Source organism: Sinocyclocheilus anshuiensis, unplaced genomic scaffold (assembly GCF_001515605.1).
Source record: "Sinocyclocheilus anshuiensis isolate Anshui unplaced genomic scaffold, SAMN03320099.WGS_v1.1 scaffold1423, whole genome shotgun sequence".
Lineage (NCBI taxonomy): Eukaryota > Metazoa > Chordata > Actinopteri > Cypriniformes > Cyprinidae > Sinocyclocheilus > Sinocyclocheilus anshuiensis.
In genome coordinates this window covers 703,112-730,844 of record NW_015536552.1, presented here as the reverse complement: position 1 = coordinate 730,844, position 27,733 = coordinate 703,112, and the positions used below count along the sequence as shown (strand labels likewise).

General features: G+C 35.0%; 1 protein-coding gene across 4 annotated transcripts in view; it reads left to right on the top strand.

Annotated features, from left to right (window-relative positions):
• Window positions 1–26,360, top strand: part of LOC107701119 (UPF0606 protein KIAA1549L-like) — a 57,234-nt gene extending 30,874 nt beyond the window's left edge. The window contains exons 11-23 of one of the 4 annotated variants that reach the window (XM_016503074.1): window positions 1,489–1,649; window positions 2,993–3,028; window positions 5,925–6,112; window positions 16,443–16,570; window positions 17,722–17,846; window positions 18,073–18,317; window positions 19,471–19,600; window positions 20,782–21,150; window positions 21,326–21,417; window positions 22,980–23,119; window positions 23,606–23,748; window positions 23,951–24,025; window positions 24,873–26,360. In XM_016503074.1, the coding sequence (XP_016358560.1) occupies window positions 1,489–1,649; window positions 2,993–3,028; window positions 5,925–6,112; window positions 16,443–16,570; window positions 17,722–17,846; window positions 18,073–18,317; window positions 19,471–19,600; window positions 20,782–21,150; window positions 21,326–21,417; window positions 22,980–23,119; window positions 23,606–23,748; window positions 23,951–23,980 (1,787 nt within the window). In that variant the 3' untranslated portion in view covers window positions 23,981–24,025; window positions 24,873–26,360. Of the gene's footprint in view, window positions 1–1,488; window positions 1,650–2,992; window positions 3,029–5,924; window positions 6,113–16,442; window positions 16,571–17,721; window positions 17,847–18,072; window positions 18,318–19,470; window positions 19,601–20,781; window positions 21,151–21,325; window positions 21,418–22,979; window positions 23,120–23,590; window positions 23,749–23,950; window positions 24,026–24,872 lie in introns of all 4 variants that reach the window. The other 3 variants (XM_016503066.1, XM_016503060.1, XM_016503082.1) reach the window with 3 other exon arrangements.
• The last annotated feature ends 1,373 nt before the right edge of the window (window positions 26,361–27,733 follow it).

The following is a 27,733-nucleotide window of genomic DNA, read 5'->3' as shown; positions in this document are numbered from 1 at the left end:
TGGCATGGTAATGTACAATGCAATGTTAATGTATTTGGTCTTGGTGGAATAGATCTGCTACGCTGCTGCTGCTTCTGCGGCAGAGCAAGTACCGAGACTTGCTACTGCTAATACTTCCACAACATGCTGCTGTGAGCATGTAAGAAATATTGCTGCTGCAAAAATAACATGCATGAAATAATGAATCACCTCGTAGCAGATCTATACAGGTGGAGCTGGGGAAGGTGGAGGGTTTCTGAAGCAAGCTGCAACTGCTACGGCAGCACTAGTCATATATTTAAATGTTGAGCAGCGAGCTCATTGGCTACCGATCTAGGAGAGAACCAATCATCTGTGCCATGTGATTATGATGTCATTAGGTCAGATTGAGTTAGACCTATCGGACTGCGCCATCTAGAGTTTCATGCCAGAACTCTGTATATGTTTAAGGTGTCAAGAGTGATTAGTACATTATAGTTTATATTAGCGGTGCTAATGCTCATTCTTGGTGTTTTGACCCCAGGAGTTAAATTGGGCTGGGTCTGTCCAGGTCTGAGCCCTGGCACATAGTCTTACACTGGCAATTCATCAGTTAGGGCCCTATGATTTCAGTGATGCAGAAAACGCGGATGGAATCGCAGAATCCAGTCATAAAAATATAATTTACTGTATAATAATGCAGAATATCGCGGAATCTGCCAAATTTTGAATGGATAAATCAAAAGTAGGTCAGTACACTTAAATCAAATGGCGATATGGACTAGCGTCTGTGAATATTAAACCGCAGAAAGACTATTTAAATATGAATCTTACATGTTCTGTGTGTCTTTGTGTGAGTGAATGGTGCAGATGCGCGGTTTCGTTTACTACACATACTGAAGCGCGCAAAGCCAATTCTAGAGACCAAAATATCAGGGTTGGCAAATAAGTACTTAGCTAGCAACCTTGCTTTGCCATTACCTTAGCATCAGATTTTGCTCCACTCACATTTATGGCAGAAAATGTGAAAATCTTGTTACATTTATTAATGCAAGAACAGACAACAGAAATGTTTTATCAAGTGAAACTCTAACTCAAAGTGGAAATTCTACTTTGACTTAATAAGGAACCAAATAAAGTTAGTATGATAATGCTGACTTATTTTTCCAAATGAGGTCTATAGCTATCTCGTGCTAGAGAAAGCGCAGGGGATTTGGGTGTAGAGAGTTTACACAAGTTTACTGAGCTCTCAACTGGGGCGTCAAGCCCAGTTTGTCTGCCGGAGACGAGCAAAGCCCCAGTTTTGTATGAATAATACACAATCAGACCCAACAGTGGGGGTTTAATCTCCCAGATAAGAGCTACAGCAGAAAGACAGATTCAGCTCATTAGGAGCTAACCACAGACAGTAGGAGACCGAGGGGAGTTGGATTACTGTAAGAGAGTGTGCTGGAGACGCAAGTGGCGGAAACATGTGCAAGCATTGTGAATGAGTCTATTGATTTCCAATCTATGTTTGTGTGTAAACAGCGGTGGTGAAGAATCTGCCTAGTAACCTCTGGATACTGGCGGTCCTGATACCTGTATCGCTGGTGATGGTTGTGGTGATTATGGCAGTTGCTATCATATGCAGGAGAAACCGAACTGTATTCAAAACCAGCGCATTTCGCAATTTTCATCCCCGCACCAAGGTAGGCTCTTCCAAACCACGACTCCTCAAATAAACACATCTCTGTCTTGTCCAAACAGAGACAGTTATGTCAGCAGCATATTAATAAATCCATTTAATATTAAACATAACTTTATGGAAGTTCAGTGACAATGGGTCTGATTCACCAGTAATTGAAATAGAGATACACCAATATTAACATTCTGACTGACAAGGATAAAATGATAATTATTTACATTTATGGCAGATATTTCTCTGAAAATAAAAAATTGAAAGAAAAAATAACTACAACCATTTTATAAATAAAACATGTTTAAATTGTTTTTAATATAATTTTATATATTAATTACATAAATAATTTAAAATAACTTTTAAATGAAATGTTAATATTTTATGTATTATTGTATTTTCTAATCATTTCTAGTTTTTCATTTTTAGAGATTAAATTTTGTTATTTATTATATATATATATAGCAATATAACAAAGAGTGAAAAATTTAAGGGGGTCTGAATACTTTCCGTACCCACTATATATATATATATATATATATATATATATATATATTTAAATTACATCAAAAACATGTAGAAGAAATGTATGCATCTTACATACTGTATATGTGTGTGTGTATGTATGTATGTAAAATTGATCAATGTAAATTAATAAGTTATTTTAATCCATGTTTTAAAAACAGAAAATAATAACTATCGTATAATAATATTCAGCAGCGCACATATTAGACTAGATTTATGTTTTCAGTTCGAATGGAAATCTTATACAGTATTAGCGTTAGTCGATCTAAAACTGTAATTGGTCATTAACAGCTATCACCCATGTTGGTATGCAAATAAGCGGTCTGAACTTGTTTACCCAGCGCATTTTTTATTTTGGTCATGTATGCACACCACTTATGTGCACCCCTGATAATATTAATAGCTCTAATAAGAACCGTAATTTATTATAACCGATAACATCTTCACCACAAAAAGAAAATGTCCCATACAAAATTTCTGCTTGATTCATATGTGGATTTGTTTTTATCTTCTTTGCAATATTAATGAATGGGGATTATTTTAAATGAGGGAATGAGACCCATTGTTTTATCATAGCGATGATGTCATCTCATTTTGACAACTAATAGCCCTAAAATATCCTGATTTCCTTCGTACTATTTACAAAATCCTTTTATTTTTCATTTTACATCTGAATATGTTGCTGGACATAACCTTTTGAAATGGTGGCTTGCTCCTCAAACACTTGACATTGTCACCACATGCTGTTTCAAACCTTGGAATGACAAATTTCACTTTAACGCCCCCCCAAAATATCCCTCCAATTGTGTCTTCACTACTTTTCCTGTCCAGACCTCATATCGAAGAGATGGGAGTTATCACCACCAGGTATTTCTGGCTTGTGCTTGGTGCTTAGCTGCATGTTTATAGTCCAGACATCCTTCTTGTTGACAGTGCTTGCAGGAAATCAGTCCGCAGGGGGAAGGGGAAACAAAAGATTATCTGTCCTCCGTGTAATCGATGAAGTGTTCAGTAAGATCTAGCGCACTGAGGATATCTTTGATCAGCACAGCACAAATATCTCCTTTCTTGTACCTCTATTTGAGATTGCAGGACGATGATTAATAACAGAACGGGCAAGAGTATTACCATAGTATTACTGTAATTATGATTTCTTTGTCGCATTTGGACTATGAGGCTTTCAAATAGATCCAGATGCAGGTTAAGAAATTAGGCCAACCCAAGCTGAGCAATATGTCAAGGTTACATATATGCATAATTAGATGAAGTTTAAATAGATTGCAAGGACTTTTCATCTAAAACGGGATACATTAAATTATCTAACAGGAAGGAGATCAGCTATATGTGTTGATGTGTAGAGGGATTTATTCATAGTAAATTAATTTAAGGTCATTAAGATTTGTTTCCAAAGAAATTAATATTTTTATTCTGCAAGGATGCATTAAATTGATCAAAACGGACAATAAAGACATTTACAGTTACAAATATTAACTTTGTTTTATTTGTCCTTGAAGAATGTATCACAGTTTCCGCAAAAATATGAAAAAAATATTCAACTGTTTTCAACATAAAATGATTATTATCATAAAATTATAATAATAAGATATATTTCTTGAGCAGCAAATCAGTATAGAATTATTTCTGAAGGATCATGTGACACTGAAGACTGGAGTAATGATGATGAAAATTCTGATTTGCATCACAGGAATAAATTGCATTTCAAATTATATTCAAATAGAAAACAGTTATTTTAAATTGTAATAATATTTCAAAACTGTACTGTTTTTACTGTATCTTTGATCAAATAAATGCAGCCTTGGTGAGCAAAAGAGAGTTTCTTTGTTGTGTAGAATGCAAATGTTTAGCAGAATGTCTAAGCTGCTCTTTCTGTACAATGAAAATGAATGGTGACCAAAACTGTCAAGCAAACTTTTCAATGAATAACAACTTCAACTCAGTCTGTGCCTCACGTAAAGTTATCAAATGGCTTCAAAAGACTTCATAAAAGGCTTTTATGATGTTTTATGGGACTTTTTGTCCTTTTTGGAGCTTGACAGTACATGATCACCATCCACTTTAATTGAATGTTAAAGAGCAGCTTCGGCATTCTGCTAAACCTCTGTTTTTGTGTTCCACTGAAGAACATAAGTCATATGAGAATGAAACATGAGGGTGAGTAAATGATGACAGTATTTTTTGAGTGAACTGTATTGTTTTTAGTAATGGAGTAAAACAATATGCAAATCAATTGTAATTATGATAACCGTCTCTTTGATCGTGCTCCCTCTTAGCCATGTTCTCCGATCTGAAAACTTTCCCTGCTTCATCCAATTAAGACGTCCTTTCAGGAACATGATTTTGCTTATGCACAGTAATTTGTGGATCAGTGTATAAAGCGTTCCGGTTTCATGCAAGAGCTTCCCATGTTTAGCGTAAGGGAATTAGAGGAGGTGTGTGAATGTTCACTGGATGATCTAAAATGAGAATAAAGTCATATAAGGATTTCAGATACCGACACTGATGATTTGTCAGGCTCAGACGGGATCAATTGCATGTGTGCCCGCTTGCATGCTTTTTGCTTCAACCTGTCGATGTGTTTGAACAGTCTTTATGTGTTTCCCCAGCTTGTTTGCACAGTTCACATCCCGTGCAAGACTTACAACCTGGATTCAATGCTTAAATCAAATTGAACTTGGATTAAACGAAGATTTATATAAGGGGTCTGAGATGATACTGAAATCATACTGCTTTTCCCAGAACTTTTGCTGTTTCTTTTTGGTGTCGTCAAAATATTTTAGCTAGTAATGCACAATAAATCAGTACCAAGCGATATTAAAATGTAATGTAATTTAATTTATTTATTTTATTAATTATTTTTAAATTATTTAAAATCAATCATATATACAATTTATTTATAATATAAATTATACAAATATATATACTTGTTTTTTTTAAATAAATGTATATAATAAAAATGTAAATAAATGTAAATTCATTAATTTATTTAATAAATTCATTGATACATTTAATTAAATTGTTTGTATATATATAATTAACAAAAAAATTATATATAAAATACATTAAAATATTATGATTCCATTATAGCATTTAGAATGATTGATATTTTTATTTTAGCATTTTTTTTTTTAAGATTTTTTTTTTTTTTTAATGATTGGTGCCTATTTATTGTGTTTTATTTTTAATTTATTACAAAATGTTACACAATTTTAATATTGGTTATTTATTGGCTATCAGCTATTACATGAAAATAATTATCAGAATTTTAATATTGCACATTCATCATAATTATTTTGCAATTCTGCTTGATGACACAGATGGTGTAGAAATGATACACCTCACTAATAGATCTTGTAGATGTGACAACACCACGTGCAAAGCGCAACCTTTCATGAATTATTAATCGAATTAATCACAGATTTTCCCCATTTATATGATAACAGCAACGCCCTGTGACACGAACATACATTTTTTTAAAGATCCAACAGGCACCCTGCCTCCATGTGCCCAGTTCTGCAGGAGATTGATCCATAATTCATTAAAACGAGGGGCTCCATAGCTCTACCATATTAAATATCCCATGGCTCCATGAAATATAGTTAGACTCAAAGCACCTTCAGCCCATGAATAAATTAGGATGGCCAGCATTCCTCTGCTGATTGAAATAAAATGCCCGATGCCGCATTGTGTAACTCTTATACTTTCTTCTCCCCTGTCCAATCACGGCGCATCATTTCCCGTCCAGCCCGTGCAGGGTTTCGACTACGCCAAGCAGCACATGGGCCGGCCAGGTGAGGAGGCTCTCACTGTCACCAAGGAAACACTTGTCCTGTCCCTCCCGGTACGGGATGCCCCTCTTACACAAGACAGGGTGGCGGTGTTACAAGATGGTACGGCCTCAAAAAGACCCCAGCCAACGGAGATGCATCTCAGGTGAGTGCTTTTATTATAGAACAAAGGAAGTATGTGCATATTTTTAGGTGTACCAAATAGAATAAGCTAGTATGATAGTATATGCTCAACTCTCTATAGAACACTAAAGCCTTTAAAGCCTGAGCATCAATCTTTTAAAAGCCATCCAACCCGATATGACTGCACAGTTCTATTTCAGTTGCATTTCTTATCTTCTTCCGCTGAAAAATCAAGTACACCTCAAGTATGACGTATAATTACCATAGAGCGGATTGGGCTCTTGACTTTAAGACGCGGCAAAGACATTGAGAACTGTGAAGGGAAGAACAAAGTACACTGTGTGCTTAAAGGGTTAGTTCACCCAAAAATAAAAATTAGCTTGTGTTTTACTCACCCTCGAAGCATCTTAGGTGTATATTACTTTTTTTCTTTCAGACGAATCCAGTCGGAGTTATATTAAAAATTATCCTGGCTATTTCAAGCTCTATCATTGCAGTCAGTGGGTGTTGCAGTTGAACAGTCCACAAGTCGTCAAATAAAGCGCGCACATCCATAATAAAACGTGCCTCACATGGAGCCGTGTGAGGGATGTTTTATTACGGATGCATGCACTTTATTTCACGTCTTCTGGACTGTTGACAACCAACACCCACTTACCCCCATTGTAACGCTGGGAATAGCCAGGACAATTTTTAATATAACTCTGACTGGATTCGTCTGAAAGAAGAAAGTCAAATCACCAATGCCAACATCTGCCCGGTGCACACTGTATGATTTTGGTCATGATTTTTCCCTCTGGTCTTTTTTATTTGCATGCATACATATCTGTAATTGATAAGTAATTGTGCAAACTCAAATTACCCTTTTCTGTTATCTAACGCTTTAAAATGGCAATCATTTAATAATGTAAATCTTTAGAAAATCTCAGATAAATCTTAAGCAAATCAATATTTTGTAAATAATTTTTTTGAAAGTTTTTGAAAGAAATCTCTTATGCAAGAAGTCTCTTATTTATTTTATCTAAAATACAGTAGAAACTGTAATATTGTTAAATATTATTACAATTTAAAAGAACGGTTTCCGATTTCAATATGTTTAATTTATTTATTTGATGGTAAAGTTTAATTTTCAGCATCATTACTCCAGTCTTCAGTGTCACATGATCCTTCAGAAATCATTCTAATATACTGATTTGCTGCTCAAGAAACATTTCTTATTATTATCAATGTTAAAAACAGTTGTGCTGCTTAATGTTTTTGTGGAAACCATGATATTTCAGGATTTTTTGGTGAATAGAAAGTATAAAACAACAGCATTCATTTAAACGGAAATCTTTTTTTAACATTATAATTGTCTTTACTGTCAGTTTTGATCAAGTTATTGAATCCTTGCTGAATAATATTAATTTCTTAAATAAAAAAATCTTACAGACCCTTTTGAATGGTAATATTGAATTTGTTGTAGAATTTAAAACTTTATTTAATTATAAATGTTTTAACTTTAATATATTTGGAGAATATACTGTAGAATTTTAATATTGATGAATTCCTTAAATATAATTATTGCCTTCACGCTATAATTGATCAAAATGACCTGAAAAATGAGTAGTTGACAAATGCCCACTTTCGTCCTGTGACAAAAGGCTTTTGTAAAAATAAAAATAATAACAATTAAAAAAAAATAAAATAAATAAAAAATAAAGACATAGTATTACTGAATTTAGCATAATGACATGCTTGGGTTTATATTTCAGTCATATTTCAATTGTGTTATGAAATTTCAAAATGGTGTTATGAAATACAAATGGCCAGTCAGTGCTGTTTATTTGAGACCAAAGTCATAACTAATATGTATATCATATATATTAAGACTATTATGCATCTCACCAGGGTCGTATCAAACAAGCAAAATATGTAAAGGACAGATCAAATCATACAGTTTTCACTGGATTTAAAGCACTTGATTCTTCAGATTAATTTTTTTGTGTTATTCTTTATCCACATTGCTTTAGAGAAATGTCTTTCTTTCTTCACAAAGAGTGAAACCTCCCAAGATCCTTTTCTGATCCCGCGTAAAAATGCAAATGAAAGATGGTAGGAAATTTATCAGCGTTCAGCTCTTCAAGGTCATTAAAACTCACCACCCGGCATCTCCCATTTCTCTGGGTTACTTAACCGCTCTCTGAGGGCCATGGGATCGTAAATATGCATGCCTTTATGTTGTGCGTGGGACAGTGCGACAGAGCAAAAAGCACTGATCCTTGAAATGGTTACAGTGTGGCTTTGCGTTTCTCCTCTCTTTCCTCTCCCTCTCATTGTTTCTCCTTTCTCTCACTCTTTCTCTATTAGCATCCGCACTTATTAGTCAGAATACAAATGTATTCTGCCGTTTGTTATCTCTCCTGAGTGGCTCGATTAAAATCAAATGAGCCTGAAGAGAGCAGGGCCGGGGAAATAATTATTTGGAAAAGCAAATGCGGTAAATACGCGAGCATTTAAACCTGGCAGAGACAGACAGAGATGCAGGGAAGCTAAGTACACTCACAGCTACAGAATTATGTATGATTCAGTGTGCCCATAGGCAGCTTGGGCAAGGCTCGCTTCTGCCCGACTGTGTCAGATCTAGAAGACATGTGCGTGTGTTCGTGCGGCGGTGGCGGTGACGAGTCCAGCGGGGCTGGGTGTTAAGTGCATGGCAGATTGTTGGCACGCAAGCCTTAGAGATTAGCAGATTTCATGAAATATTCATATTTTGTTGACTGTGCTTTATTACCTTCTTCTTGGAGAGAGATGGGTTTCGGTTGAAGCTTTGATTTTGATGTGAAAATGAAATAGTCCTTGTTTCTGTAATTATAGGTAATTGCTTTTATGGTTCCTTGAGCTTTATGGATGTTATAATCTAAAATTAAAGTATAAAATCGATGTAGAGCCCCATTTTGAGCTCACTTGATTTCTGTTTTTCTGAGTAAAACAGATTTATTGAGAAAATGGTGGACTGATTATGATTTCATACATGAATACATATATGAATATAAATGTATGTCACGCTGGTTTTTGAGTTTTGTTTCTTGTTTAGGTTTTCTTGTCTTTTATTCTGTATTTTCTTGTCTTGGTTCCTGACTTGTCATGTGTTTCCCTGACCCTGTCATGTGATCCTGCCATGTGGTCATTTTGTTCATGTGTCTTGTTCTCAATAGGTGCGTTCGACTTCATGCAGCACTGCGCAGATCGATCGCAATCTGACTTGAAGCAGTGCATGCCGGTTAGTAATTTTGTCCGACTTGAGATGGCGCCGACGCCACGTCACTGTCACGTGTGGCATCAAAGCACCGCAAGAGCGTTTCGAGAGCAGCTGGCTGACTCAGCCGGCGCAGTTTCTCCAGAGCGGCTGCAGGAGCATTGACGACGACACAGCCATTTCACGATTGGCCAGATTCACCGCATGACAACTATCACGTGTGTTTCGGGTTTATTGTAACCTTTTCAATTCCAATAATAGCCACAAATCTGTTTTTAGAACAGTAAAAGCTTTTTTACTGTAGTCACAATGTTATATTGAGTCACGTTTATTATAAAACACTGATGAAAGCATATATTCCCCCACTTTATTAGTATTTAAATAGTATATATTTACGTTGAACTTTATTCTTGAACAGATGGCGATGTATTAAGCAGTATATAATCAGTATATATCTGTTGCTCATGAAAACGTTTCTGAAACGTCTGTATATTTGACAAATAGTATGCAAACACCACGCGAGCATCACTAACTGGAACAGAAAGTGTCCGGCTTGGCGACTCCGTTTTCAACTCCGCCCCCGACTGCAAGCGGCTACTCTTGTTGACTGCCGTCTGTAGCCGTGCTTCAAGTCGAACGCACCTATTGGTTACTTGGTTGTATGTATCACATTCTCATTAATTGAATTGTGTCATGTGACCCCATTGTTTGATACATATATATATATATTATTAGTGCTGTCAATCGATTAAAAAAATGTACTAATTAATCGCACATTTTTCTGAAATTAATCGCGATTAATCCCACCTAACATTAAAGTTTTTTAATATACTTTTATATTGCAATAATTTCACATTCAATCTTCAAATTAATGTACAAACAACATAAAGACAGTATTTTTTTTATATTTGTTTAATTGCATCTTTTTTATGACTGAAGGCCAGTATCAATGATACCAATACTGATTTCTCTATAAAATTGCCCCACCCCCAATATTTAACTATTGACTATAGCCATTCAACATTACAGTATAATTTTAACTGACCACGGCATTGCATGCATGTATAGTTTATTTTGCGCTTTGATATGAAAGGATACAGGCTAGCGCACGCCGGCGCCTTTGTGCGTGCAATTGAAGAGCACGCGCCTAATATACTGATTTGCTGCTCAAGAAACATTTCTTATTATTATCAATGTTAAAAACAGTTGTGCTGCTTAATGTTTTTGTGGAAACCATGATATTTCAGGATTTTTTGGTGAATAGAAAGTATAAAACAACAGCATTCATTTAAACGGAAATCTTTTTTTAACATTATAATTGTCTTTACTGTCAGTTTTGATCAAGTTATTGAATCCTTGCTGAATAATATTAATTTCTTAAATAAAAAAATCTTACAGACCCTTTTGAATGGTAATATTGAATTTGTTGTAGAATTTAAAACTTTATTTAATTATAAATGTTTTAACTTTAATATATTTGGAGAATATACTGTAGAATTTTAATATTGATGAATTCCTTAAATATAATTATTGCCTTCACGCTATAATTGATCAAAATGACCTGAAAAATGAGTAGTTGACAAATGCCCACTTTCGTCCTGTGACAAAAGGCTTTTGTAAAAATAAAAATAATAACAATTAAAAAAAAATAAAATAAATAAAAAATAAAGACATAGTATTACTGAATTTAGCATAATGACATGCTTGGGTTTATATTTCAGTCATATTTCAATTGTGTTATGAAATTTCAAAATGGTGTTATGAAATACAAATGGCCAGTCAGTGCTGTTTATTTGAGACCAAAGTCATAACTAATATGTATATCATATATATTAAGACTATTATGCATCTCACCAGGGTCGTATCAAACAAGCAAAATATGTAAAGGACAGATCAAATCATACAGTTTTCACTGGATTTAAAGCACTTGATTCTTCAGATTAATTTTTTTGTGTTATTCTTTATCCACATTGCTTTAGAGAAATGTCTTTCTTTCTTCACAAAGAGTGAAACCTCCCAAGATCCTTTTCTGATCCCGCGTAAAAATGCAAATGAAAGATGGTAGGAAATTTATCAGCGTTCAGCTCTTCAAGGTCATTAAAACTCACCACCCGGCATCTCCCATTTCTCTGGGTTACTTAACCGCTCTCTGAGGGCCATGGGATCGTAAATATGCATGCCTTTATGTTGTGCGTGGGACAGTGCGACAGAGCAAAAAGCACTGATCCTTGAAATGGTTACAGTGTGGCTTTGCGTTTCTCCTCTCTTTCCTCTCCCTCTCATTGTTTCTCCTTTCTCTCACTCTTTCTCTATTAGCATCCGCACTTATTAGTCAGAATACAAATGTATTCTGCCGTTTGTTATCTCTCCTGAGTGGCTCGATTAAAATCAAATGAGCCTGAAGAGAGCAGGGCCGGGGAAATAATTATTTGGAAAAGCAAATGCGGTAAATACGCGAGCATTTAAACCTGGCAGAGACAGACAGAGATGCAGGGAAGCTAAGTACACTCACAGCTACAGAATTATGTATGATTCAGTGTGCCCATAGGCAGCTTGGGCAAGGCTCGCTTCTGCCCGACTGTGTCAGATCTAGAAGACATGTGCGTGTGTTCGTGCGGCGGTGGCGGTGACGAGTCCAGCGGGGCTGGGTGTTAAGTGCATGGCAGATTGTTGGCACGCAAGCCTTAGAGATTAGCAGATTTCATGAAATATTCATATTTTGTTGACTGTGCTTTATTACCTTCTTCTTGGAGAGAGATGGGTTTCGGTTGAAGCTTTGATTTTGATGTGAAAATGAAATAGTCCTTGTTTCTGTAATTATAGGTAATTGCTTTTATGGTTCCTTGAGCTTTATGGATGTTATAATCTAAAATTAAAGTATAAAATCGATGTAGAGCCCCATTTTGAGCTCACTTGATTTCTGTTTTTCTGAGTAAAACAGATTTATTGAGAAAATGGTGGACTGATTATGATTTCATACATGAATACATATATGAATATAAATGTATGTCACGCTGGTTTTTGAGTTTTGTTTCTTGTTTAGGTTTTCTTGTCTTTTATTCTGTATTTTCTTGTCTTGGTTCCTGACTTGTCATGTGTTTCCCTGACCCTGTCATGTGATCCTGCCATGTGGTCATTTTGTTCATGTGTCTTGTTCTCAATAGGTGCGTTCGACTTCATGCAGCACTGCGCAGATCGATCGCAATCTGACTTGAAGCAGTGCATGCCGGTTAGTAATTTTGTCCGACTTGAGACGGCGCCAACGCCACGTCACTGTCACGTGTGGCATCAAAGCACCGCGAGAGCATTTCGAGAGCTGACTCAGCCGGCGCAGTTTCTCCAGAGTGGCTGCAGGAGCATTGATTACAACACAGCCATTTCACGATTGGCCAGATTCACCGCATGACAACTATCACGTGTGTTTCGGGTTTATTGTAACCTTTTCAATTCCAATAATAGCCACAAATCTGTTTTTAGAACAGTAAAAGCTTTTTTACTGTAGTCACAATGTTATATTGAGTCACGTTTATTATAAAACACTGATGAAAGCATATATTCCCCCACTTTATTAGTATTTAAATAGTATATATTTACGTTGAACTTTATTCTTGAACAGATGGCGATGTATTAAGCAGTATATAGTCAGTATATATCTGTTGCTCATGAAAACGTTTCTGAAACGTCTGTATATTTGACAAATAGTATGCAAACACCACGCGAGCATCACTAACTGGAACAGAAAGTGTCCGGCTTGGCGACTCCGTTTTCAACTCCGCCCCCGACTGCAAGCGGCTACTCTTGTTGACTGCCGTCTGTAGCCGTGCTTCAAGTCGAACGCACCTATTGGTTACTTGGTTGTATGTATCACATTCTCATTAATTGAATTGTGTCATGTGACCCCATTGTTTGATACATATATATATATATTATTAGTGCTGTCAATCGATTAAAAAAATGTACTAATTAATCGCACATTTTTCTGAAATTAATCGCGATTAATCCCACCTAACATTAAAGTTTTTTAATATACTTTTATATTGCAATAATTTCACATTCAATCTTCAAATTAATGTACAAACAACATAAAGACAGTATTTTTTTTATATTTGTTTAATTGCATCTTTTTTATGACCAGTATCCAGTATCAATGATACCAATACTGATTTCTCTATAAAATTGCCCCACCCCCAATATTTAACTATAGCCATTTAGCCATTCAACATTACAGTATAATTACGCCGGCGCCTTTGTGCGTGCAATTGAAGAGCACGCGCTGCGAGCACAGTACCGTTTCCGCGCTCGCTTGACTTGCGCCTGCCGCTGAAGTGAAATGGAGCACGCATCTGAAACGTCTCCCGTTCTCAGTCGTTCTGCCACTGAATAAATGCACTTCTTGTCAAGAGAAAAAGTGACAGAAGCAGCATTTGTGAGTGGGGTGGCCAACCCTAGCCCTGCGTTAATTTCGTTAAATATTTTTAATGCGTTAAACTGAAAAAAATTTATCGCCTGCATTAACGCGCTAATTTTGACACCACTAATATACAGTATATATATATATATATATATATATATATATAGCCGCTATTGGAGAGTTTGCTATGTTTATGTTCAAGTTCATGTTTTCAAGTCAGTCAAGTCAGTTTTATTCAAGTCTTTGTTTTGTATTGGATTCACGTTTTTGTTTAATAAACCTTAACTTGGGTTCACTCCATCTTGCTATCAGTGGACATTCATTACAGTGTATTATTGTGAACAAATCATTTTCACATTATTTTTATATATCAGGGATGGGCAACTGGCAGCCCGCAGTGTCTTTTAGTACAGTGCGCTGGATCATAGTAGACTCAGATGATCAATTTTAAAACTTATGAAAAGTTGCTTTCAGTTTATGATGTTAATACTAACTCCAACCAGTCGCTATAGTTTCCAGCCGCTCCCTGTATTAATTAGGGTTTCCGCGGGTCCTTAAAAAGTCTTCAATTTAATTGTATCACATTTAAAGCCACAAAACTCTTAAATGGTACAAGAAAGTTTTAATCATGATTTTGAGAGGTCTTTAATTTGGGGACGGAAAGACAAGAACTGCGATGTGATGGTTAAACTTCAAAAGGCTATGATTTTATTGAATAACTGCAGCGCTGCTTTGTGTACTGCTGTTACCAGGGAAACCGCTTTATTTCTGCTGTTCCGAAAGCGCCTCCTGCTGTCAGAGAATGAATTTGTATTTTCAATCAGCCTGTCTGCTGTTTTTGTTCAGACCAATGTGAAAATCAACCCATGTTTTTAAGTGTGAACCAGTGGATCGACAAGAAGCTAATGCATTATAAAAATCTAAACAATTAAGACGCTAAGATATATTTATATGTTATGTAATTCATAAAATAATTGATTGATAATAGTTGTTTAAATTAATAAAATAATTGATAATTTGACTTTCATAAAACATGTTTAAAGGCTGAAATGTGAAGTGCAGGTCTTAAAAAGGTCTTTAAAAGTCTTAAATTTGATTTTAAAAATCCTGCAGAGACCATTATATTATGGTGCCATTTGGAATAACTATTTTTTGAATAAGCAATTTTTAAACTGTCCTCTTAGGTTGTGTTGAGAATGTTCTGTAGACTGCTAATCAAAAATAGTACCTCTGTACATTTGTTTGTTGCAAATTTACAGACAATGCAATAGAGATACATTGGCTTGTTGGGGTAATATTGCTTGTCAACTGACAACAAAATTTCCTATTTTAATTAGCATAACTGCACAAGTTTTATAGTTAATAAAATCTTTTAAAAAAATTAATTATAGTTTGATTTCCTTCAATAAAAAGGAAATTGTGTAAGACGTGATGTGGATTAGTGATCTGGCCCCTTGGTATAAAGGAGAAAAAGTGCTGGCCTTCTATCTCTCTCTCTCTATATATATGTAAATTTGTTAAAATAATTAAATAATTTAAATGAAAATTTTTAATAATTTACAATATATTTATCTATCTATCTACCTATCAGTCTACCTATGGGCCAGAGGAAAATAAGGGGGTTTTCAAGCATCAAAACAATAAAAGTTTAATACAGTTTAAATGTATTTATTTTTTCTCTGTATACTAGATTGTGTCGTATTAAACTCAAACAATTTTCACAATTGATTTTTGAGCAAAAAAAATTACAACTGTTATACATTTGACCATGATTTACAGAAGACACCCACTAAAATATCATTTAGTGTAACAATAGTTCATATACCAAAAAATCTTATCTTATCTAATTAAATTTTTTTAATCTTAAAAAAAAGGATCACAGTTCAGCCCCCAAATACTAATTAATTGTAATTTTAAACCAACTTTACCAATCTTTGCCAGTATCCTTCAAACCACTAAATTTTACGCATTTGTCAGCAAGAAGTGTTTAATTATTTAAAATATAATAAAATTTAGTATGATCTCTTTTTCTTTTATATATTTTAAAGGGGTCATCGGGGCATAGAGGACCTACAATAATGTACAGTATTTGAAAAATAATGTGTTTTTTGAACATTAAAGCATGTCAACATATTCTGTTACACCAAATACACAAAATAATGATCTTTAAAATAGCATCATATGACCCCTTTAATAAGTACATGTTAGCATAAGTACATTGTTCCAATTTTTACATAAATATATCTGTTACACTGAATGGTAATGGACCATTATTTCATGATATGGGTCTCGTGGGACCTGTTTAGTTTCTTCACAATTCTTAGTTATATGCCATAAACAATTGTCTGTAGATTTCCTTCATCCTAGCAAGTCAGTGTTAATGTGATATGCTTGCCAACAATCTTTCCAGTAGTGATGTGTTAGAACTCTCGCCAGCACATGATGTGCATTCTGATATGATGGTCTGTGGCTCATTGTGGTTGCTGTTCCAGAGCAGGCTTCATCCTGTTGTTGAACATTTGTTTAAATGGCACAAAACATGATGAGTAGATGCTCACCCTACGGTGATGTCTGCTAAATGACACCACTGCAATTTAACGCAGGTTAACTGAGGCCAGAGGACCCTGCAAGGCAACTGTTAACCCTGCATTATACTGCATGCAGCAAACTAACCATTGCCTCTGTTGCCATGGCTACCCGCAGCAGGTTGCCAAGCGAGGACGGCTCTGTTTCGAGCAATGAATCTGGGAAGCTGAACACGGGCAGAAGCTCCACAGCTCGGAGATCAACGGCGCAGAAAGCACCCAAAGAAGAGCAACACACAAGAAATGGTGAGAAAGACAGAAATGAAAGGAGCAACACAATTCACATTCCTTAGGATCATAACCCATTTATGAAACCCATAATTACAATCAGGAACGCTGGATCTAGTTAATCGATTTAAAAAAAAAATATTTACGTTTTTAATTTCTGAAATAAAGTATTTTTTGTCGTTTTCCAGTTAAAAAAAATTTAAATATAATTAAAAATTTACTTTAAAAGTAAAATTGCATAAGATATTATCTTAATTTTTATTTTAAGAAAAATTAAGATTATAAGATTAGTAAAAAAATATATCTTATATATTTATAACTTTAGAGAACTTAAATAGTAAACATTTGTAAGTGTTAAAAATGATTATACATTTTTAACACAGATTATTATATTATATTGTATTATATTATTTAATTTTTGTGGAAACTGTGATACATTCTTTGATGAATAGAATATTAAAAAACAGCATTACTTGAGATATAAATATTTGTAAACATTATAAATCATTTACTTATTATTTTTGATCAATTTAATGCGTCCTTGCTGGATAAATGTGTTATTTCTTTAAAAATATATATAATTAAATATGTATATAATTTATAAAATGTTTGTGCTTTTGCATAGAGATTATATAATATTATATTATATTATATTAATACTAAATTTTTTGCTAAAAACCAAAAGTTTTGCCACTGATGTAAGAAAATTAAATAAAAAATTTTATTTATATTTATAATAAATGTTACAATAAATATTTTTACTGAACATAAAAAAACTGGTTTTGTTTTGTTTTGAAAAAAAAAAAAGTGTTTAAACACTAGAACATAATGTTAAGAAACATCAGTTCTGTAACTGGATCTGTAACAAGTTTTTATAAGTATTTAGTTCTCATAAATGTTTTATGAGGGTACTGAAAGTCTTAAAACAACGACACAGTAATATTATTCTCATTCTGATTTTTTTTATATACAGGAGCTTTGCCATCTAAGATATCTCACACACCATTAAACCCCCAAACCCTATAAATAAGTGATTGCTCAGTATATTGTGGACCAGTGTCTAGTGTCAGACTCTGTTTTTGAGTATTTACTGCTTCTCTTTGCTGATCCCCTTTTTACCCTCCTACTGTAATTTTATGACTGCATGAGTCTCCTGTGTCTGTTTGCAGACCATTATGAGTCTCTAACTGGCTCTCTACGCCTCATCACCATCAAGCCTATGGCTGCCCCACTCAACTATTCCTATCCTGACTCCTCCAATCACAGCCAAGACTCTGTCATCCTGAACGGAGAGGTGAGCTTGCTGTCATTATGGAGAGGGGCCACCTCATTAGGAGGTTTTTATCATTGATTTATTTTTACCTGTTTTGAGTGCTTGTCAACTTACTGGGCACCACACAGAATATGTTCCGCAAAATTTTCCTCTAGATCAGCAAAAAAGATTCTATGTAGACTCACTTACGGTCAGCCGAGGAGCACTAAATTGGAGTAAATAAATAACATCAGATTTTCACCTGCAGGTCAACATGGGGCTGAAGCAGAAGTCGGACATCGAGCATTACCGGAATAAGCTGAGGTTAAAAGCTAAAAGGAAAGGTTACAGTGACGGGCCGGTCACTAGCAGCAGCGGGAGCGGGAGTGGCAGCGGACACATGTACAGCCATCGAGACCGGCTGAGGTGTGAGAATGCTTCCCTGGACCTGGAAGATCTGAGGGGGCCGAAGGAGGACAGGAAACCCTCCACTTACGTAAAGTACCGTAGGAGGTAGTCGGAGATTAAATCCCTGCTTTTAATAGTCATCCCAAAATATGTTGAGAAAATGAAGCCAATTGCGTTTTCCTAGATACAGAGTAAAAAAGGCAAATGAAAGGTGGAATTGATTCAGATGTAGTGTATATGTGCTAAAATCATGGGGTGAATTTACTGAACAGATAAGACACTTTTGCAATAATATAATATAACATAATATTGTTAATAGTGTTGTCTATTTACACACAGTGTACATTAAAAACATAAGTAAATATAAGCAATTCTTTTATAATAATTTCTCAAATAAAATGGCGCTAAATAAATTTAGCATGCTTTGTTTTTTATTTTATGAAAAACTTATACATTCATATTTATTTTTTGTTTTTGAAGGAAGTTTCTTATGCTTACCAAGGCTGCATTTGTTTGATAAAGAATATAGTAAAAATAGCAATATTGTGAAATTTCAATTAATTTAGAATTTACAGTAACTTTTTTTCTATTTAAATATATTTTAAATTGTCATTTATTCCTGTGATGGAAAAAGCTGAATTTTCAGCATCATTACTCCAGTCTTCAGTGTTACATGATCCTTCAGAAATCATTCTAATATGCTGATTTGCTGCTCAATAAATATTAATATTACTGTCAATGTTGAAAACAGCTGTGCTGCTTAATATTTTTGTGATCTTTTTTTTTTCAGGATTGTTTGATCAACAGAAAGTTAAAAAAATATATTTTAAATGGAAATCTTTTGTAACATTATAAATGTCTTTACTGTAACTTTTGATCAATTTTAATTTTAATTAAAATTATTAATTTCTATTCATTTCTTTAAAAAAAAAATCTTACTGACTCCATATTTTTGAACAATAGTGTATATATAAGTTTTTCTACAATGTTTGTGCCTTTGCATAATTCCTTTTATTAAATTGTGTGCTAAAATAACAGTTCATGCAAATAAACAACACTATTCATTCTTAGTAAACTCTCCCCAGGGCATGAATAAAGAGCTCTTTAATGAGCTGAAATGCTCTTCTCCAGTGTTTGGAAATCAATATTTCAGTGTGTATAAGAATAAAAATAAATCATAATGTAAAATTAACCATGACTGCAATAACCAAGTTGGTTCATGAGACAATACTGAACTTTTCAACCATTCTTTCAACAGTGATTCCCACAGGGAACCTGCATATTGGAGCAGGCAGTCTCTGAACACCCCGAGCCCTGTAGAGACAGAGATGGACATGCTGGTCATGAGGGAGAGATCTGGGAGGGGCATCCGCAACAGCGGCTACGATGTAAGTGCTGCCAGCCTCTTGCATCATGGGATCCCCAATATCCCTGCTATAAAGGCCCTGTCCCAAATGGCACCCTAAACCCTCACGGTCTTCCTCAGAGTCAGCACTTTCGTGACATAATGCCACTTTGACTGCTGGGTAGAAGTCGGCTGCGTAGCTCGCAGGCTTGCGGGCTCAGCAGAAGTGAGCATGGAGGGCACATAGCGGCCGCAAAGAGTGCGCTCGCGAGCACCCTTCTGAACGCTAAAATGACGAATGGGACACCCTACGGTCTCGTGGACTTAACGGACACGCGCACGTAGCGGCCATTGTAAGTCCTCAAGACCGAAAGTGCACATGAAGTGTGCCATTTGGGACAGGGCCAAAGTCTTCTGCTGTAGTCTTTCCACACAGCGCATGTCATTCACAGTTCAAGGAGCCGGCAGAGATTCTTTTCACTTTAGTAATGACTATCAGCTCAAGTTTGCTTTGAGGCTTAAATGAAGGCGATTACCTTTAGCTCTAACTTTAAGTCCAGTTTATGACGGTAGAGAGCTTGAGATGATAAATTAAGAATCTCTTACACTTGTATAAATTAAAAAATCTTATTTATTTAAATGTTTATTTAAATATTTTCATTGTTATCATTAATAGTTTTAGTTTTATCACTATTATTTCTGTAATAGTAATTGGTAAAATATTTAGTTTTCATTTGCTTATTTATTTACATTTTTATTAATACATTTTTGAATGTTAACGTTTTTATCAAATAACAGATACTTTATCCACATGTTAATAACATTTATTTATACATTTATCTTTTTTCAATAAATATATTGATTTATTTTTTTTTCTTAATAGAAATGTCAGCTTTTCAATTGATTATTGACTGTCACGTTATTGACTCACATTGCCCAAAGGGGTAGGTAAGGTAGAAATTCATTTTTAATTGATGTTTAAGGGTACAGACATTTGAGGGAAACTAAAAGATGTTGAGTATGAGTATTTGCAATGCAGGTGACCCTATGAAAATATCCAAAAGTCTTCTCTAAAAAAATGTGATTTAAAATCTTAATTAAAACTACAAATGAATAGAAAGATTCAGCACTTTGAAACATTTAAACCTGAAAATATTTGACAAAAATTAAGTAAAAATATTTAACTAATCATTTGATGATGACTCATCATTGAACCCACCTCAGGGTGAGCCCGAGCCATTTGAAGAGACAGATGTGGACCATCTTCTGAGTTCCTTGGGTTTTGGCGGTGGTCACCAGGTCAAAGGTCACTCGGACTCGTCCACCTTGAGCTCGCAGCCCTCCATCGATGAAGTGAGGCAGCAGATGCACCTCCTCTTGGACAACGCCTTTGGTTTGGCCTCTGCCGAGCCAAACCCGGGCAACCACCACCACCATCACCATCACCCTCACAGTCCGTACAACCCCAGCCACGGTAGCCGTTACCTGGATGGAGTTACCAGCGCACCTGGGACTATGAACCACCCCAGTGGAGCTCTACAGCGCGGCTCCTCCTTGGGGCCGGATATGCACCAGTGTAGCCTCCCCAAACCAGTGAGTGCCATTCTTCAACACCACTGATTCTGATTCTGATTCTGATGTTTGCAGTTAATTTGATTGTTTATATTGATTTTGGGAAAACAGCTTGAGCATATAGGGTGATATGTTGATATATGTCATCATATTAGTTTTCAGAAAGTTCATTTGGTGATTGTGCTTGGCTTTGCAGGGATTCAGGTTTACCCAGCTGCCTGATATGGGTTTGGGTTCCCCGCCACCCCTCATTCCTCCAAGAGCCCCACCTGGAACTTCACTAAGAGGGTAAGAGAAACCCTAAAATACACATTCACACTCATATTTGGATCTTGCATTATATTATATTATATTATATTATATGTGACCCTGGACCACTAAACCAGTCTTAAGTGTCAATTTTTCAAAATTGAGATTTATACATCACAAGCTAAATAAATAAGCTTTCCATTGATATATGGTTTGTTAGGATTGGAAAATATTTGGTCGAGATACAACTATTTGAATATCTGGAATCTGAGGGTGCAAAACCCCCAAAAAAAGAAGCTCTGAGAAGCTGCGCAAAACCACGTTCATATATGATCGTGGTTTTGCGCAGCTTGTCAGTGAACAACAACTCTGTGTAGTAAATGCTGCTTCATGCTTTGGCTATTGCTACAAATATACCCCAGCGACTTAAGACTGCTTTTGTGGTCCAGGGTCACATATATTTATAGCAATGTTTAAATGCATGCTACAAAATCAAGCATAAAATCAATTGAAAATATATAACTAAACTTAAATATATATTATTATATTACCTTATTATAATATATTATATTATAAATTTATAGCATTTGCACACATTGGCGCAAACTATATATATTTCTTTTGTATTTTAATTATATAGATTTATCTTTTTATGGAGTATTTTATATTAAATATATACTTCTCTAAAATGGTGAGAGAAACCTTAAAATACACATGCATACTCATATTTGGATCGTCCATTTTATTTTGTTGTGGTTTAGTGTGGTTTTGTATCATATCTTTACCCAAAAGATACAAATTATATGTATCCTTTTATGGCAGTCCAAATGTGTCAGTGATCATTTGAAAAAAATGATGAATCAAATTTAGAAATGAACTTATCAATCAAGAAATCAACATTTAGCATGTAGATAAATTAAGAATTTACGATCCTAAATTTGAACAACTTAAAAATGCATTTATTAGCCATCTTGTAATGAGAAATGTATTTTCAGAATTAGAAAAACAGAATTATTTTCATTATTTTCTATTTTTATTCAGCAATATTTCTATATTAGTAATTAGTAAAATATTAAGTTACAGTTTGCTTGTTTATCTGCATTTTTTAATTAATTGCTTTTTAAATATATATAAAAATCAAATAGCAAATACTTTATCCACATGTGAATAATTACGATATATTGATTTATCTTTTTTAAAATTATATCTATTGATTTATCTTTTTTAATTCATTCTTTTTTTCTTAACTGCTTCATCAGTTTTCTGATGATTATTGACTCTCACTTTGCCCTTTAGAGGTAGATATGGTAGAAATACATTTCCAATCGATGTTTATGAACATCTGAGGCTACTGTCCCAGCGACAGGGTTTTTTGCACTTTTTTTCCCTGTCATAGCACATCATTACAGCATCACATTTATTTATATAAGCGTTTCTCCTCTGAGATGCTGTGGCTGGCATGCATTAAAGGTGTTTTGCATGGTTGTCAGTGCTGCTGACTGCATTGAGGTGTGTTATGCGGCTCTGAGGCGATGCTGGCCAGCGTTGCCCCCTGGTGGTTTGATCACATTATAACAAGACATCTTTATCTCATATTGTAGCTCCACACCAGACATGAGTCTGAAGCCTCGTGTGTCTGAGGCCTCAGAGATGAGTCAGCACAATGGCACCCCCTACCTGCCAATCAACCGAGCTCCTTTCCCTGCTGTTACCGTCGACGAGTCTATGACAAGCTACTCAGGTCAGTGCGTTTGGTAAACAGATCCGTTTTAAAGTAGAACACTAGGTTTAGCTCCTGATCCAGATGTAAGGGAAAATATAATAACAATATTGATTTTTGTACTAATATCAGATCACATATACCATGGTAATACCATAATATTTTTACATGTACATTGATAATACCAGTTGTTGGCATGTATTATGGTAAAATCAAATGTACCATGATAAAACCATTGTTTTGTTTTGTTTTTTACATGTACATTGATAATACCACTGTTTTTGGTAAAGCCTTTTTTACATGTACATGTTTTACAGTGTAAAAAAACAGTTTTGACATGTCATGCTAAGACTATCATGGTATACTTCAAAAAATGATGTTATTACCATAGTACTATAGATGTAATATATATATATAGTTTTACCATAGTACATGAAAAAACTATAGTATTACCATGATACTGATTTTTATCTGCCTTCCATTGTTTGGCAGGAAACCCAATGACAGCAGTATATGCCATATCTGCCAACCGCCCCGGCTACTCTGACTACTTCGTCCTGTCTCCACCGTCCTCCTATCGGAGCCCGTCTTGGATGTCCTACCCTCCAGAGCCAGAGGACCTTCCACGTCAGTGGAATGACACGGTAAAGGCAAGCTCTGTTTCTATTTCCAGTTCGGCCAGCGTGACTGACCCTACCTGATGACTCCTAACACATCTGGTATTGTGACCTTATTTCCTTCACATCTTGCTATCCTCAAAGAATCAACAGCCAACCATATTCATCTGGATTGTCTTTCTTGTGTCATCTTAAATGTAAATGTCATTTTCTTTCTTTTGAAAATGTCTTACAGAACCAGTGTCACCTGGAGACCATCTGCTGAATTGGAGTCCTTTCTGATGCTGCGCAGACACTGAAATTTACCAGGGTACTTTGGAGTTTTAGATTATTAACCATTTATACAGCAACATGAACTGATTATAAATAAAAAATATTTTAAAATTATTAGAAAATTAAAAATTGATTGCATACACTAATTTTCAAATGTTTGGAATAACTGAAATTGATTTTTTTTTCAAAGAAATCTCTTATGCTCATCAAGACAGCATTTATTGAATCAAAAATGAAGTACAAACAGTAATATTAATTGTAATATTATTAGAAGCCATTACTCCAGTCTTCAGTGTCTGGATCCTTCAGAAATCATTCATATATGCTGATTTGGTGCTCAGTTATTTTCCTTTATTATTGGTGCTCAATTAACAATGGTTCTTCTTATTATTTTTTTTTCAATCTTACCAGACTTTTAAATGGTAGTGCATCACAGTTTCCACAGATATATTAAAAGGAAAAAAACTGTTTTCAACATTGATAATTATAATAAATGTTTATTGAGCAGCAAATCAGCATATTACATTGATTTCTGAAGGATCATGTGACACTGAAGGCTGGAGTAATGATGCTGAAAATTCAGCTTAATTGTTTTTTTAACTGTTAATTTAATTATTTTTTAATTAAGTAAATAATTAATAAATTCTATTATAATTTCATAATTTAATTAAAATAATTAAATTATTTCTTAATTATAAGAGAAATTATTAAAGTTTTTTTTTTTTCTTTTTAAATTTTTTTATATCAAATATTTTTCCATACAAGGCTGTATTCTGTTGTTGTTGTTTTTTCTCACCCTCATGTTGTTTCAAACCTGTATTTTGGAATAGGTTTGGAATGACACGAGTATGCACTGCTATGTGGTTGTATCTTGTATCTTTCAGGGTTTGAACCACCAAAAAGAATCGTCGTCTACTCTGAAATTTCAGATTCAGCGGCCCCAACTGACCACGACGCTCGGCCGAATGGCCAACCAGACCCACAAGCCACAAACTCACCTGCCAGCCTAAGCGAGATGCAGCACCCGTTATTAATCAACATCTACAGTGAGGGTAAATCACCAAACAACCGCGCTGAACAAACAACAGGTTGCCTCACTGGCCAAAACTGAGTTTTCTTAAAGCTTTTTCAAATTTAGAAGTGTTGTATCTAATGCAGGTGGTTTTATGTGTGTTTTAAACACCCAAGTTACTAATAACGAAAAACTAAAAAAAAATTTTTTTTCCATCTTGGGCTTTCCTTGCTTCATCGATGCCTATCTGTGTCTTTTGCTCTCATTCATGCAGTTTTTAAAGAAACGGATATTATTGCAGGCAATTCGCAGGTGATTCTTTTCGTGCACTCCGTGAAGATGATAATGAAGGATGTAAAAGAAATCAAACATTTGGAGGGATGTGAGATCCTGTACTGTATTTACCGTAGTCACAATGGGGGAAAAAATAGTATACGCTTTTTCTTTCTTTTAAAAATGCCATAGTTTATGCTGTATTAAAGTGTTTCACGATGCACAACCGTTCATGAAAGGCATGAAAGGTGTTTTGAGAGTTTAGGTTTGACGTGGGAAGATAGCCATAAAGGTTTAGTGGACAAAGAGATTGATAAATGATGAATGGATGGAGGGATTCATATTTTTACTAGCGGTTTTGTAACTACTGAAAGAGTAACTATAACTACATATTTTATTGTCTTATAAAAGGTACCAAAACATATACATATATACACACATATATATATGAAATAAAATATGCAGCATACACCAAAATTGACTTGAAAATTGATTTAGAATATATCGATCATATAAAATCAAAAACTGTAGCATACTATCTTAATAAGACATAAATTCGCTATAACTACGCAAGTACGGTGTTACAGAAGTAACACTGGCATGTGTTCTTAATGAGTCTAATGCATGTAGTCTGGACATATGAATCATAAGGGCTTTGTATGTCAAGTAAGTCCCATATTTTCTTTGGGCAGTTATAGGATGGAAATCTATTGTAAAAAGGTTAATCACAGCAGAAGTATCCCATTAAATAGACACTTCCTGTCAATGTACTTTACAAACCTTTATTTTTTGGTTAAGGCCCATTTGCAGAATGAATCAAGCTACATAATTGGATTTTGAAAATTACATAGTGTATTGTGTAAATTATTACAAATGCCACTACTGTTTGATTTGTGTTTAAATGAATGTTGTCCTTTCCGTTTAACTTCGGTGGTGCAGGGGATGTGCAAATATCTATCATGTAATTGTTCCTTTTTAAAGCATTTTCTTTTCATATTTTTATATCAATTGAATCACCCTTTTTTGGCCAACAATGGAGGACATTCTGCTAAAAACTGTAAAATATTGTGCTTCAAATGTAAAAAAACAAAAAATGCCTCGTTGTGAACCTAAGTGAAACAATTGTGTAATATTCATTGTGTACATCATCATAACAAATAAGATGTTGACTTCTTTTCCTACTTATACAACACTAAACAACTCCATATTTGCCAGATGTACTGTATATTTTCCTGTAAAAAAAAATCACTTTAAATGTTCTACTTGTTATTTTCTTTTCTTCTTGATTATTTTATTTTGCATAATGTAAAATAATCATTATAATGGTTTAACGCTTTGAAGGACTCATTTTTTGTGGGTTACACACTGAATCAAATCTAATAAAAACTAAGAAGCATTTGATTATTTAAAAATGATAAAATGGCTTAATATTGTGTTTAATGTCTTTTCTCCCTTATTGTCCATATTAATCTTATTTTAGCTTTTGTACTTCAACCTTGCTAGCCTAGCTTTGCTGAGCTTGTCATATCATGTCCACTAGATGGCAGCACTCCCCTTTATTTTAGTTCTCCAAGACGGCAAGCAAAACTTCCTCTGCTACAAAATCATTCCTGGCAATTGATGGAGCGGCTTTTATTCACTTTGTAAAATCCATTATGTCCCTTAACTCTAGTTTAAGTACATTTCGAGCCGTATTTTCTGCTTTGGATATTAAGGTGCCACCCCTTGTTTCTATACCCTTCCCTTGAGGGGATCCGTTCACTCACATCTCTATCTGCCAAGCAGGTGTTTTTATGGGCCTGACTTGTCGACTGGCCGGAGGGGAGGCTGTCAGACCGGCTGAGGTGAGTTTCTCTAACGACACAGGATGCTGCCGGAGGGTAACACTGGCCTGTCCACTTCGATCTGGTCTGTGGCCCTTTATCTGTGACAGCAAAGCCATTCAGAACCACATGAGTCGCATCAATCACTGCAGGGACGAGGCTTCTGTCTTTCAGATGTCTGGCAGCATTTAAAGCGCTAATCACCGCTCTCCTTATACTGCAGGTAAAGCTACATAGAGTAAATGGAGTTTTGGTCATAATTCACAGCTGGCAATCTTTCAGTTTAATGCAAGCGGCAACCTCCCGCTCTCCCTCGTGAAGCCAACAAGGAAGTGACTTAAACTGTAATTCATCAACTGGCCGCTAGAGGCTGGCTGCAAAAGGGAGTCAATCCCATAGACTCCCCATGTTAAAATGCCCAATTTTACAGCAGGAAAAAAACGTTTACAGCCTGGTTCAAAAAATGATTTTGGTCTATATAGCTAATTTTGCCCTTCATGACAACTGTGAGGGGGGTGAATTTTTTATAACTCATCCGTTTAAATTATATTAAGTCTTAAAGTTCTGCATAATTAAGGGCGTGGCCACTTGAGTGACAGGTGGATTGCCGCTGCTGTCACCACCGTCGAGCTAGGTG